General features: G+C 43.7%; 1 protein-coding gene across 1 annotated transcript; it reads left to right on the plus strand.

The window, feature by feature from the left end:
- The first annotated feature begins 11,420 nt into the window (after positions 1–11,420).
- Positions 11,421–13,807, plus strand: LOC127349251 (uncharacterized protein At4g15970). Its single transcript, XM_051375010.1, has 3 exons — positions 11,421–11,661; positions 12,528–13,375; positions 13,491–13,807. Exons 1-3 carry the CDS (start codon positions 11,449–11,451, stop codon positions 13,507–13,509), a joined length of 1,080 nt encoding a protein of 359 aa, XP_051230970.1. The 5' UTR covers positions 11,421–11,448; the 3' UTR covers positions 13,510–13,807.
- Positions 13,808–14,442: the final 635 nt, after the last annotated feature.

Here is a 14,442-nt window from a genome sequence, read left to right on the forward strand (position 1 = left end):
AAATCTAATATCAACCCTACTATCAAAGAATTTACTTGGCACAACAATGAAATAAAATAAAGATAAGGAGAGGTTGCTACAGTAGTAACAACTTCCAAGACACAACAAAACAGTAGCAAAATAAAAACATGGGTTATCTCCCAAGAAGTGCTTTCTTTATAGCCATTAAGATGGGCTCAGCAATTTTAATGATGCTCACATAAGGATGAGAGTTGAAACAAAGAGAGCATCAAAAGGCAAGTATGAAACAAATTTAAACCTAACCCGCTTCCTATGCATAGGAATCTTGTACACAAATAAATTCATGTAGAACAAAGTGACAAGCATAGGAAGATAAAACACGAGTAACTTCAAGATTTTCAGTATGTAGAGAGGTGTTTTAGTACCATGAAAATTTCTACAACCATATTTTCCTCTCTCATAATAATTTCCAGTAGCATCATGAACAAACTCAACAATATAACTATCACATAAAGCATTCTTATCATGAGCAGTATCATTACTCTCCACATAAGCATAATCAATTGTATTAGTAATAGTGGGAGCAAATTCAACAAAGTAGCTATCATATTATTCTAATCACCATAATCATCATATATAGGAGGCATATTGTAATCATAATTAATTTTCTCCTCAATAGTAGGTGGACTAAAAATATGATAGTCATCATTGTAATCATCATATATAGGAGGTAAAGTATCATCAAAGTAAATTTTCTCCTCCATGCTTGGGGGACTAAAAATATCATGCTCATCAAAACCAGCTTCCCCAAGCTTAGAATTTTCCATAGCATTAGCAACAATGGTGTTCAAAGCATTCATACTAATAACATTGCCATTAGCATGCATATAAAGTTCCATAGGTTTTTTAATACTATCATAGTAATAGTTAACTCCATAATCTACAAGAGATTACAATCATAACCTATGCCAAGTACTACATGATGCACACACTGTCAATATTACATCATGGAGGAGGAATAGACTACTTTAATAACATCACTAGAGTAGCACATAGATTAATAGTGATACAAAGCTCATCATATGGATCTCAATCATGTAAGGCAGCTCATGAGATCATTGTATCGAAGTACATGGGAGAGAGATTAACCACATAGCTACCGGTACACCCCTTAGCCTCGAGGGAGAACTACTCCCTCCTCATCATAGGAGACAGCAGCGGCGATGAAGATGGCGGTGGTGTCGATGGAGATGCCTTCCGGGGGCAATTCCCCATCCCGGCAGCGTGCCGGAACAGAGACTTCTGTCCCCCGAATCTTGGCTTCGCGATGGCGGCGGCTCTGGAAGGTTTCTCGTATCGTGGCTTATTCGTCTCGAAGATTTAGGTCAGGGAGGCTTATATAGGCGAAGAGTCGGAGTCGGAAGGGCCACGGGGCCCCCTCACAGTAGGGGGGCGCCCCCCCTTGGCCACGCCGCCACCACGTGTGGGGCCCACCTGGCTCTCCTCTGGCCTCTTCGGTGCTCTGGAAGCTTCTTTGAAATATAAGATCGTGGGCGTTGATTTCGTCCAATTCCGAGAATATTTCATTACTAGGATTTGTGAAACCAAAAACAGCAGAAAACAGGAACTGGCACTTCGGCATCTCGTCAATAGGTTAGTTCCGGAAAACGCATAAAATCATCATAAAGTGTGAACAAAATATGTAGGTATTGTCATAAAACAAGCATGGAACATCAGAAATTATAGATACGTTGGAGACGTATCACCCCGCCCGTAACGCCTCGCCTCGTACCATGTGGCAACTGCCTTGCCTCAAAAAATAGTTTCACCTCCCAAAGACGGATCTTAGATCCAACATTCAAATGGTTTCACCTCCCCCATCATCAACGGCTGCATCTCCATCACCATCATCATTCTCATATCATCTACCTTCATCTTGTTGTATTTCTGATTTCTATTGTGGATTTTCACTTGTATTCATCTAAACACTCATATTCATTTCATATGCCTATGATGATGTTGATTGCTTCTATGAGTGATACCTTGTTCTTGGGGAGATGGAGAAACCCTAACAATATTATGATATGAAACCAAGATGGTCCATAACTTTGGTTCATGATTATGTGCTAGTTTTATCTCCAGATAGTTTTAAATAGCGGGCTATAGGATATAGCCGCGACCTTCGAAAAAGGCTATAGCCAGGCTATAGCGGGCTATAGCCACCTTTTAGCACGTGAATGCCTCTAGCCGCACCTTACTCAAAAGGCTATAGCCGGCTATTTAAAACTATGATATTATGTGAAGTCAACCATGTAATATTTTCCTTCGGAACAAGAGAGGGAATTATCGTTGGACATGTGGTCGTATGTATGGTGCTAAATGAGATAACGTGTCGGTGAGCTATTCATATGGTCAAGGGGGATAAGGAGATTTTCACAAAGCTCATATCAACATATGTGGGGAAACCCTTAATTGTGAGGGATCGGAGTGGCTTGCTTATGATCATTGTAATGGTTATTCGGGATGAAACATGGGATGGCTTGTCTGTGATCATATTTTTATGGAGCTCCCTTCATACATGTTATGAAAAAATACATAGACTTATCATAATCAAATGTAATACCCATGCTAGATCTAGATCCTACATTCCCGGCGAACACTTCGCCTTACTGCAGTTTCATTAGCATTTACATTGCATTTGTGTCTCTGTTTACTTTTACTTTCAGTTATTACTTTACACACAAAAGAACTCTCTTTATAACACTCATATTTGAGATCAAGGGCATCTTACAAGTATCCTTTGATAGATAGTGACAAGGGGCGTAAATACCTTAACCAAATGGATCTCCGTGGTTCAATACTCTTACTTTTGAAACCAGCTAGAATATACCTATGCACTTGTAGTCAATAAGCTATTTCTGGCTCCGTTGGTGGGGAGTCAAGCGCTTTTGGTATTTATTTTTAGTTGCTAATTTATTAATTGTTATACTAAAGTTGTTTACTAGTTTCAGGTAAACACCATGATTACGAGGTTAATCCTCGTTAATTGTTATTTTGTATCAAAAAAGTTTTGGAGGAGATGATCTTGATGAAGATCATTATGATCATTTAAATCACTTTACTGAGATATATGGACACTTAAATTGAAAGGTTATTCTAATGATGAATTGAAACTTAAATTATTTAGCATGTCTTTAACTAACACTGCTCTTGCTTGGTATAGAGTTTGTCCTGCAGAATCATTAAGTACATGGGATAAACTAAAAGGAGAATTCATATCTCGATTTTATCCCAAAGTAAAATCATCTGGAGCGACACGAGCAATTAAAAATTTCAAGAACCGCCAAGGTGAAAGTTTGGTAAGAGCCTACACAAACTTCAGAGGTATGATTAATAAATGTCCGCATCACGATCTATTGCCATGGTATGTTTTACATATTTTTTATGGAGGACTTAACCAAGATAGTAAAAATAAAATTGATTTAGCTTTGGACGGAGCTTTTATGGAATCCACTATAACAAAGGTTTTAGGCACTTCTAGAAAGAATTCTCTGTAATACATAAACTCGTGGTTTTGATTTAGGGGGCGAAGGTGGAATACAAGTGGATTATGATTGTCTCAATGCTTATAAACAAACTGGTAAAGTAAAAGAGACAACTGACGAGTTCCATCTTGATGATATTATTTTGCAAATTCTTCAGTCTATTACAGAGCAATAAATAGTTGATCCGCCAATGGAGCCACCAAGGGAAAGACCCCCATATGTGGAACCACTTCCTTTCCAAAACATTTTCTATTTATGCTTTTTTCCCTATTTTTGTTGGGATTTTCTTCTTGTGCGATTTCTTCACTAATATTGCGAGAGTTTCCTGTTCCTAACCCCTCAAGAAACTCTCCCAAAGGTTCTTGTTCTTATATATATATTCAGATATAATCTACGAGATGATCTACCCAATTCCATGTAGAGGCAAGCTAGACTCTCAGTCTCATGACTCCTTCATGGGACAGTTTCCAGACCTTGTCCATCAAGGCCAACGACTGTGACGTGCAAGGCCTTAACCCTAAGAACCAAGAGCACTCCTACGACTCGCATGACGCAAATGATGAAGACTCGTATGATCCTGACGATGATTGCAACTATGATGTCCTCATCAACAAAGCCATAAATGGTTGGCAACAACCAGAGCTGCTCGCTTGGTGGGGCCTAAAGATGAAGAAGAAGCAAAGAAGTCACACAGGAATGGACACGTGGATACACTCAAGATCATCAACACCAACTATCTTATATGAAAACGTAAGAGATCTCCACAAGTTGATGCAGGTACATACGAGCACTACTAGGCAAAGGCTTACCACCGGCGACCTCAAATGGCTTACCGCCGGCACTTTCGCATTCGCCAGCGATAACCTCGCCGGTGGTAATGCCTTACCGCCAGCGTTTTGCAAACCGCCGGGGGTAACCCAGAATACCGCTGGCACATTATCCCAAACCGCCGGGGGTAATATTTACCACCGGCATTTTCCAATCCGCCAGGGTCATCTCATCTTACCCCTGGCACAAAGGCCCAGTTCGCCAGTGGTAACACTTTCAGGATTTAAAAAAAAAATTACATGAGCTCCATCCCATACATTTTCCACGTGATACTCCAGAACTCCTCACATTGTTCTGATTCCAAAACATGTCTAGCAGCAGTGTATATTTGATTTTACAAGCACAATATAATCACACGCAAGTGGCTACATAATGAAAATCAAAATAACACAATATCCATCACAAAAAATGAACACTGGTTAATAATGTCGTCTGCACTTGGAGATCCTATGACCATGACTGCAGAAGACAAGATTTATTGCAGTAGTAAGTACATATGACTTGAGAAGTTATTGCTATAGAAATATATTACTGATTAGAGTAGTATAGTATCATTGTTATATCTTGTGAATATATCATGCAAGACTAGGACCATGACTTGGTGTAGTACTGGTTAATGATGTTCATGTGAAGGGATCAAATTTGCAAGAGCATAAGAACCAGGACATGCTGAACTGAATCAATAATTAAGAAAGCTTTGACTCTACAGATTTATTTTCACAAGTACACCAAGCTAGATATAATGAAGTACATGGATTGTTTTTGCACAATACCACATGTTTTGCCGTAATGAACATGTTATATAATATAGCATTTCAGTCTAGTTTCCAGTATAGACTATGAATGGATATCAAATTATATTTCACATCAACCATACTGAGTGCACAACAAAATTAAACTCTACCGCAGTAAAGGGAGATAGACTAGAGTTGTAGTTGAACTAAGCATTTCAGTTTAGTTAAATAATTAGGTGCAGATAACAAAGGTTCGCTCACACCAAAATTTGCATGATGGTATACTAATCTGAAGCAGGACAAAGCAACTAAAATGTAAGCAAATCGAGGTTTAGGGATTAGATGCAGACCTAATCTAGTAAGAAAATAACAGAATAATAAAAAATCACAATGGATCTCTACTCAGATTTCCTAAAGTACATGCATATATAGATCTAAATATACTACTGCAGCAATAAGAGCAGCTGGCCTCGGCTTGAGGTAGATCCGTATGAATACAGAGAGAAGGAGAGAACACAGACATACAATCTTACCGTGTTGTTGAGATGGGGGCTTGAGGTAGATCCGTAGATGGCCTCAGCTGTAAGGCAGAGGGCGCGAGCGCAGCACTTGCCGTCGACGTAGAAGGCACGGAAGCCGCGACAGGCGATGGCGACCACGGGGCAGGCCCGGTCGCTCTGGGGCACCGGCGCCATGTCCGCCAGCTCCCGGGCGCCAGCACTCATCCTCGCCCCGTCTTCCTCCCCCGACGACGACGCCATTGCTGCGCCGGTGGGCGAGATCATATAGTTGAGCAATGGAAGAGAATATACATAAGGTACATACACCAAAATCTGCATTTCCTACTTTCCCTGGTCTGCATATAAGAGAGCATATTCAGCAAAGAGTCATGGATAACATACCAAATATTTAAGACCAGGCAACGGATATCTACACATATGTAAGGCAACCTTGTTAGCACAGTGAACATGAATCACAGATTTCTAAACAGCTGTATAAATCTGAGAATACTAGGCTGGTATGACACTTTTCCTTAGTCGAGAAGGACACAAAAATCTGACAGTAGTCTTCTTTTAAACAAGAAATAATGTTTCTACATGGAATCAGATCCATGAGTTTCAATACACTATGTCATTGATAGCCATAATCCCTTCTATCATTGAACTAGGCATTTGTTCATTTTCTAGATCGCTCACGCATTTTCTAGATTTATTGTAAGAGCACAAGCAGTCAATAAAGGATGCTAAAACTGACTTGCTGACTTGCTTACCTTGTCAACCTTGATACCTGGCATGGAGAGCACCAGAAATATGCTCCATTGAGTGCATTTTAGGGATAAACTTGCAGTAATTAAAAATCACTATTAGTTCAAGACTTGCAGTAATTAAAAATCTAAAGGCATAGTTCATTTGCACAAAGGTAATTAACAACATGAGTATGAGAGTAACAATTAACAATAGAAGAATCTGACGAATATATGGTTTCATGAATGGACACCAATACAGATTCCAGATCAGACGAAAATGCAAGAGTAAGTGGTTCATCAAGTAAAAGCTACAGGCGTAAACAAACGAACATCCACAAACAGATGTATTTGTTGCAGAAGTATTCCAAAGTAGCAGCTTTCTAAAGAATACACAAAGTTCATGTACATTCACCGTAGACGAATCTGACTAAAGATATTCAGAGGTAACTCTAAATATACTTCTGATAAATGATGAAAAACTTCTATTAATACTACTACAAAATAAAACATGGAAGTAGCCCAGATCTAAACTGTTAAAATCACACTCAACTGCAAGAATCAGTTAACAAAAACAAGCATAGGCAAAGCAATTATCTTTCTTTTTACTCCTACAGCACAAGATCAAACATTGGGGAGACAAAACTTGCCCTCAATAACCGATAGAATTCCATCAATTAGGCAGTGGATGTCTTTGATTTGTTCGTCTTCTGCAGGCAGAGTACTCCTACAGCAAAGAAGAGGGCCGAATTTAGCCGGAGTCATTATGAAAGAAGATGGACGAATTACAGACTACTCCAACAACAAAGGACAGACTACTCCAACAGCGTACGGTAGCAAAATTATGAGCACATCATCACGAATCTCGTTGATTGGATTGGAGATAGAGGGGGAGGAAGGGGAGGCCTGACCTGGGCACCGCTGCCGAGCGCGAGTTCGACGGATTGTTGGAAGGGGGCTGGGCTGAGAGGGGAAGATACGCTGAGAGGTCTTCTTCCCCTTGAGATCCGCCTCCCCGATGGTGCCCACGCTCTTCTTGGTCGCCATCCCTGCACCCAAAAAACAACACCGCCGGTCGTGAGAATCAGACAACACAGCAGGTTAGGGGAGGAGGCGGCGGCGGATCCCGATCGGAGGAGGAGGGGCTCACCGTGGGGAGAACTGGATAGAATCGGCGACGATCTGGACGAGGGAGTGAGGGAGGTGATGGCTTGAGGGCGAGGTAGGGGTGCGAGGAGCACCACGGAGGGCGAGGTAGGGGAGGAGCGCCGCCGGATCTGATGGGGATGGAGAGAGGGCGGGGTGGGTGTGCGTGCGTGTGGGTGGTGGGTCGTGTGGTTTGTGGGTGGGGAGGGGATACCCCCGGCGAATTAGACTGGGAGCGCGGTGGCCCACCCTGCCACCTGTTACCCCCGGCGCCCTCGAAGTGGGTTTGCCAGCGTTAAGGCCCACTACCCCCGGCGCTATTGGGCTGAATTTGCCGGCGGTAAGGCCAGGCCGGATGGAGGCCCCGCGGCCCATTATATCGCCGGCATCTTCAAATCAAACTTGCCGGCGGTAACACATGTACCCCTGGCATCTTCCTTTCAGTCTCGCCGGCGGTAGTGTTAGGCCCCCCTGGAAGCTATTACCGCTGGCATATTCAACTCGTATTTGCCGGCGGTAAGGAGTGCGGCTATAAGCTATTCCCTAGTAGTGGAGGAGACTACTACAGACACTTCCACAACAAAGAAGCTCACTAGGAACCCTCGTATGAGTGTGAAGCTACAAGAGGCTAGGGATTCTACTTCCATGATGCGCCTTTTGTCCCAGAGAAGCCGGTCTCGAAGACTAAGCAGCGCCTTTTGTGCTGTAGAAGCATACCAGTAGGAAGAACTGATTCATCGGGAAGTGGTGTGTCGGCCTCTCCTGAACTCAAAAGGATCTCAATACTATGCTAGGGAGGTTTTGTGGATGCACTACGCATACTGACTTGGATAAGTCTCTCTGCCGCATATCTGTTTTGGAGGAGACTAACATGAAACTTTATACAACCGTGTCGAACGCCATCCCTCCACCTTAGAGAGAGCACCGCGATATCAAATAATCGCAAGGGATTGTTTGATCCCACTTAGCTTGATTCCAAGCTTGGTGAGATATATAACACCTTGTAATCTATCTTGAAGTTTTATCATGTTTGCTTTCTTGCCCACATATTGATTTTCAAATTCCACATGTTTGCATTAGACGCATATTTAGCTCCCTTGGAGGAAGGAAATATTTATATCCAATGAATTCTTGCGCCATTAGTATATTTGGAGTATTCTCGATTTTATGATTATTATCTTAGATGTATGAATTATGATGGGTGCTATTTTACTTGTACTTTGCGATGATTTTAGGGTCTTCTACACTAATAGTACATCCTCGAAACAGGTTTTTGACCCGCTTTATAAATAAAGCAACCAACCATCCATACATAGTACGAGACAACGTCTCAAAGAAAAAATAAAAAGTCCATTGGGACCACATCACACATAAGCCCAAATAAGCCGACGCAAGACGTGAAGCAAAAGCGGAAGCGCGGCACCGAAGACGAAGGGCGTCGGTCAGCACCTGCACGCTGCGGGAAGACGGCGTGCCGCCTCTAGCAAGCGACGAAGGATGGTGTTGTCCCGTTGCCTACACAACGGGTATCCACACTAATAGTACCAACAGGATTTGAGAATAATTTTTGATTGTATGCTATAATCATTTGTTTGATTACAAAAGAAAGATTATTCAAAGCAAAAGAACTATAAAAGCGACGAGAATTAGATAAACAAAGTGCTATCAAAAGTTATAGTATCTCGACGCCATGTAAAGGGTCCAGAGTTCTTGGTCAAGACTACTGTTTTTTAGGAAAATAATTTGTTTCTTGATGGGCTGTGATGTTTTTGATAATGTGATGATGATTTTGATGGCCCGTGAAAAGAAGTAATATGAAATGTTCGGTGGCTTCTGAAATTACAACTCTGTCTAGTTGTTGAATCTTTCTGAATAACTTTTCAGCGTTTTTGTGTGTGTGGAGTGCAGCAGTAAGTGGGTCTTGCTTACGCAGGAGCATTGTTTCAGAAAGCTGAGATATATTCATCATATGTTAAGATTCGACGATTCGTCAACTAATCGTTCCAGCCTAGAATCAGTTCGTATAAAACAAGGTCATGCCCATATATCTTATTTTAGGCTAGGGCCAAGGTATTTATAACTTCCTAAACAGTTTCAACATTTGCTAATAAAAGAACAAGACGATAGCTTCAGAGTTGAGCCGTTGACATATTCTTTTCCGCCATTGTTTCAGTTATAATTTTGCTTGGCGAAGCGCAAATGCTGGTTAGAAAGAACCAGAACGAGAACTAGAATAATGAGACTCGAATTGATCTTATGACCCACGAATCTGTAGATGCTTGTGAGAATTGTGAATTTTTTTTTTCTGCAAAACCATACGTTTGTGTAAAAAAATAAATGTTCCAATGATACACTTTGGATTTGATCATGTGAACACAGAAGACAAACAAACAGAAATAGAACTTCTACCATGACGATCACAATTGACAAATTGTTAGGATACATAAAGTGCAACGTTTGCATAAAAATATATTCTACGATGACACACCAAGGTAGGGAGGGCGGTTCGCTTGAGTTGCTCAACCGTCCCTTTGCCCGGTGCTCATGACGCGCTACGGAACCTCCACCGTGCTAGCGGCATAGGAGCCTACTCAGCGTCAGCGGCTTCGTGCCGCACTGGAGTGATCCAATATGTGGTTCCGCACGTTCCACCACTTCTCCGTTCATTTCCAATACTGATCGTGAAACACCATGAGCAGCAGGATGTTGAGGTCCGGAATTCGAAGTGAAATTCTTGATTTGCCCGTTCCTAGTCGTCATGGGAAAGAAATAAGAAAGAAATAAGAAAGAGATTATTCCCCTAGAGCTTGTCCAGTACCACCAGTACTCAAAATGCATCTCCGCGCGTCTACCCGGCGCTTTTATTAGCCGCCTTGCATGCAAGCGAAGCGCTATTGGCGGCAATTAATAGCTCACTGAGCGATTATTGATGCAGTCAGTCAGTGCCCTCGATTATTCCTGATAGAAGGATCATGGCGCCCCGGAAGCATTCCATCCAGCAGCAGCATCTCCTTCAACCATTAGACGGACATAAGCCAAATTCAATGTGACGCACCGGAACCGTGCAATTACTCATCTAATCCCATGAATAGTCATACAGGTTTATAAATTTTTCATTTTTCCCATTTCTTTGTGATTTTGCTTTCCCTATGTTTCTGGAATTCTGTGATTATTTCTCCTGGTGGGTGATTCTCACCAAAGATAATCTTGCAAGTTGCAATTAGCAGGGAAGCAAAATATGTGTTTTTTGTCATCAGGATGAGACTATAAAACATCTTCTTATAATATTTATTTGCTAGATCTAGATGGTCGCCATCTAAATAAGTTCTACCTTATATCCACCTCATAGTGTTGCGAATATTTTCGGCAACGGACTCAATGATGCGGATCCTAGGTTTAACTTACTTATTAGGGTGGGAGCGACTGCCGTTATCTGACCACAATGATTATGTAGAAATGACAAGGTTTTTTATAATAAATATTTTTTCTCTTTTATAGGTCATATACCGATGCACAACTACACTCCGTTTGTGGTCACCTCTATAGCGCGTGGAGCATCGAGATCTCATTATGAAGGTGTCTACATGGTTGAAGGATACGACGAGGAATATTTTTCCCAACATGGATGGCGCGTGATCCGCTGATTGACCCTCCTTCGTCTCAGGCGTGTTTTATTTACGTTGTTGAACTTGTGCTCGAGAGTCTCTTCTTTAGTTAGTTTATAATAACTGATCTATATGGTTGTGTGCATTCCTAAATGTGCAGAGGGCGAGTGTAATTCTTCTTTTATGTAATAAAGCCCTTGTTATAAAAAAATGGACATGGCCTGATTTAGAAGCACATTGTATTATACTGAAACATGAAGGACTCATCTGCTAACACCGCGTCACGTGGTCGGCGCACCAGAGAGGGGTATAAACCCCGGCTCTGGTTGTACCGATTCCCCGAACCGGCAACGTTCCAATAATCAGGCCCTAAACCCGCGGGGTTCATGGCCGCGCCGCTGACGACCGGCGCCGCGCCCTCGCCGGAGCAAGGGGTGAGGCGGGTGGCCACGGCGCTGCTGTTCCTGGCGGCCGTCGCGCTTCCGTGCCTCGTGCTGTATCACGCCGTCGCGCCCGCCGGGGTGCTCGTCCCGCCCGCCGCCATGCTGCCGTGGATGCAGGCCGCCGGGCCGCCGCACGACGACGACGAAGTCAACCTGGTACGCACAAACGATCCCTCATCCTTCCAAGGATTAGTCTGTTGTGCGCGTACGGACGAGCGCCTCCACGGCGACGCCATGGAAAGAATCCAGAGTTCTTGGTCAATACTGTAGGTTTCTCTCTTTAAGGAAATAATTTATTTCTTGGTTTTCCTGCGCATGATCGGCAGAAAAGCAGGGAGTGCGTTTTGAGGTTTCTCGTCGCTTAGAATTCGTCTTGCCCGTAATTGCTCTCCTGCAATGGTAGTAAATTAATGTTCAACGCCTATAAGATATGGACCGGGAGTGTATAAGATGGTTAATTAATGGACGCAATAGTTTCAGTGAATCGATGAGCTGTACTGGTTAATGATGATGAATTCTAAGATATGGACGAAACACTAGAAAATTAAAGGGTGATCAGCTGATGAATATTTCCAACAATACCAAATTATTGACCATATCGAGAAGATAATTTGAAGCACAAATTAAACTTGGTGCGATGATTTAATTTGTTGCCAAATTTATCATGCTTACCGTACGTTTTGATGCATGTATCACTTTGGTAGTGTGGCAATTTTGCCCAATTTTCCCTGCTAGGAGTGTTGTTTAGGTAGTCCACACAATTTTCACATGGCGTGTTGGTTAAAAACTGGCTGCTCACGCCAACTGTCCAGCTACTATTGTTACAAGAGTGGCTAGTTCACGTTCTTCACACATTGTTACCATAATTTTACAACAAATGGCACGTTAACATGCGAATCGCCTGCAAATCAAACAACCTAACCATTCCATCATCTTCAGAAACAAAGACTGTTAATTCTGAAGAAAAAATTATACTACGTTCTGCTCACAGTTGATTGACCTGCGTCCACGTACGCGTGCAGGAGAGCGACAGCGAGGACGAGAGGCTGGAGCGTGTCCTACGAGCGGCGGCGATGGCAAACGACACCGTGATCCTGACGACGCTGAACTCTGCGTGGTCAGAGCCGGGCTCCGTGGTGGACGTGTTCCTGGAGAGCTTCCGGATCGGCGAGCACACACGGGAGCTGCTGGACCACCTCGTCATCGTCTCGCTCGACGCCACCGCGCACCGGCGGTGCAAGCAGATCCACACGCACTGCCTCGCCGTGGCCACGGAGGGCGTCGACTTCTCCGGCCAGAAGAACTTCATGTCCGACGGGTACCTCCGGATGATGTGGCGCCGGATCGACTTCCTTCGTCTCGTCCTTGAGAAGGGGTTCAGCTTCATCTTCACGGACACGGACATCGTGTGGTTCCGGAGCCCGCTGCTGCACCTCTATGCCGAGGGCGACTTCCAGATCGCCTGCGACCACTTCACCGGCGACCCGGACGACCTGGGCAACATGCCCAACGGCGGGTTCACCTACGTCAGAGCCAACTCCGAGACGGTGGAGTTCTACAAGTACTGGTACGCGGCGAGGAAGCTCTACCCGGGGCGGCACGACCAGGACGTGCTCAACATGATCAAGCGCGACCCCTACCTCGATGAGATCGGCGTCAGCATCAGGTTCCTCAGTACCGAGTTCTTCGGGGGCCTCTGCGAGCCCAGCCGGAACCTTAGCACCGTCTGCACCATGCACGCTAACTGCTGCGTCGGCCTACGCCGCAAGATTAACGACCTCAACGTCATGCTCCACGACTGGAGGAGGTTCATGTCGCTGCGGGACAAGGACAAACACTCCGTTTCATGGAGCGTACCTCAGAACTGCAGGTAAGGTCACTGAGATTGACGAGCTCTGTACAAATTTCTGAATCAGATTGTTAGTTGCCCTATGAATGATGCTTGCAGAGATGATTAATTTTGATATGTTCTGGTAACTTTGCAGTCTGAATAAAGTGGAGTAGTAGGACAAGTGGAGGATCAATTGCTAGAAAATGTCAAGGCAATGAGATGAGGAGGAGGCATGGAGGTGTGTAAAGATGCGTTTGATAGCATTTGTGCTTGTTTGTACCGTAGCTTATATACAGATGGAGCCTAGTGGCGCTGCTGACTGTCACCGGGAATTTTCCCAGTAATCCAAATTCCTTCCTATAAGTTAGGAAGATGCAAAAGAAATTGAATAGACTCTTGAAACCAAAAAAATGTAATCTGCCTGGATTTTACAAAATCAAGTGCTAATCGAATTGATTACCATCTCTTTTAGTTCTGTTTGACTCTTGATTTCTTCCTTTGGCCGAAACAAAACTACTTAATCTATTGAAAATAGTTTCATGGAATAATAAGATCACAAATGTACGATTCATCTGAAAGAAATTAAGCCCCTCAAACATCTGCATTGCGACTAATCTTATCAGACAAAATTGTTTTTTCCCCTCACCCATCTCGCTTAGTTACTGAATATGCTGTACATATACTTAGGAGGACTCCATGTGTCGTTGCCTAATCGACGGTACCTCGGAGGAGGGATCCTCACGAGGGGGAGAAGAAGTAGGGGCCATAGGGCGGAGTGCACACGGGACGGTGGTACGCGAGTTAGCCAGCTTCGGAACACCTGCACGATGACAGGGCCTACTGCTGCTTGTCTGGAATTATCTGGGCGCTTTCGCGTTGTTACAATGAGTTGTGGTTGTGCCTCTAGGGCTCCCGGGATCCGGCTTATAAAGGCGCACGGATCTAGGGTTTACATGGAGAGTCCTAGCCGGATTACAGACAGCCTAGCTACGGTACAATATCTTGCCGTGCACGTCACGGATCCGCCTTCCATACACGTCGTACTGGATCCGGGTTCCTCATGGGCCTCCCTGGATCCGGGTCACTCCTAGGTCGGTACGGATCCG

The sequence above is a fragment of the Lolium perenne genome, chromosome 4 (assembly GCF_019359855.2).
Source record: "Lolium perenne isolate Kyuss_39 chromosome 4, Kyuss_2.0, whole genome shotgun sequence".
Lineage (NCBI taxonomy): Eukaryota > Viridiplantae > Streptophyta > Magnoliopsida > Poales > Poaceae > Lolium > Lolium perenne.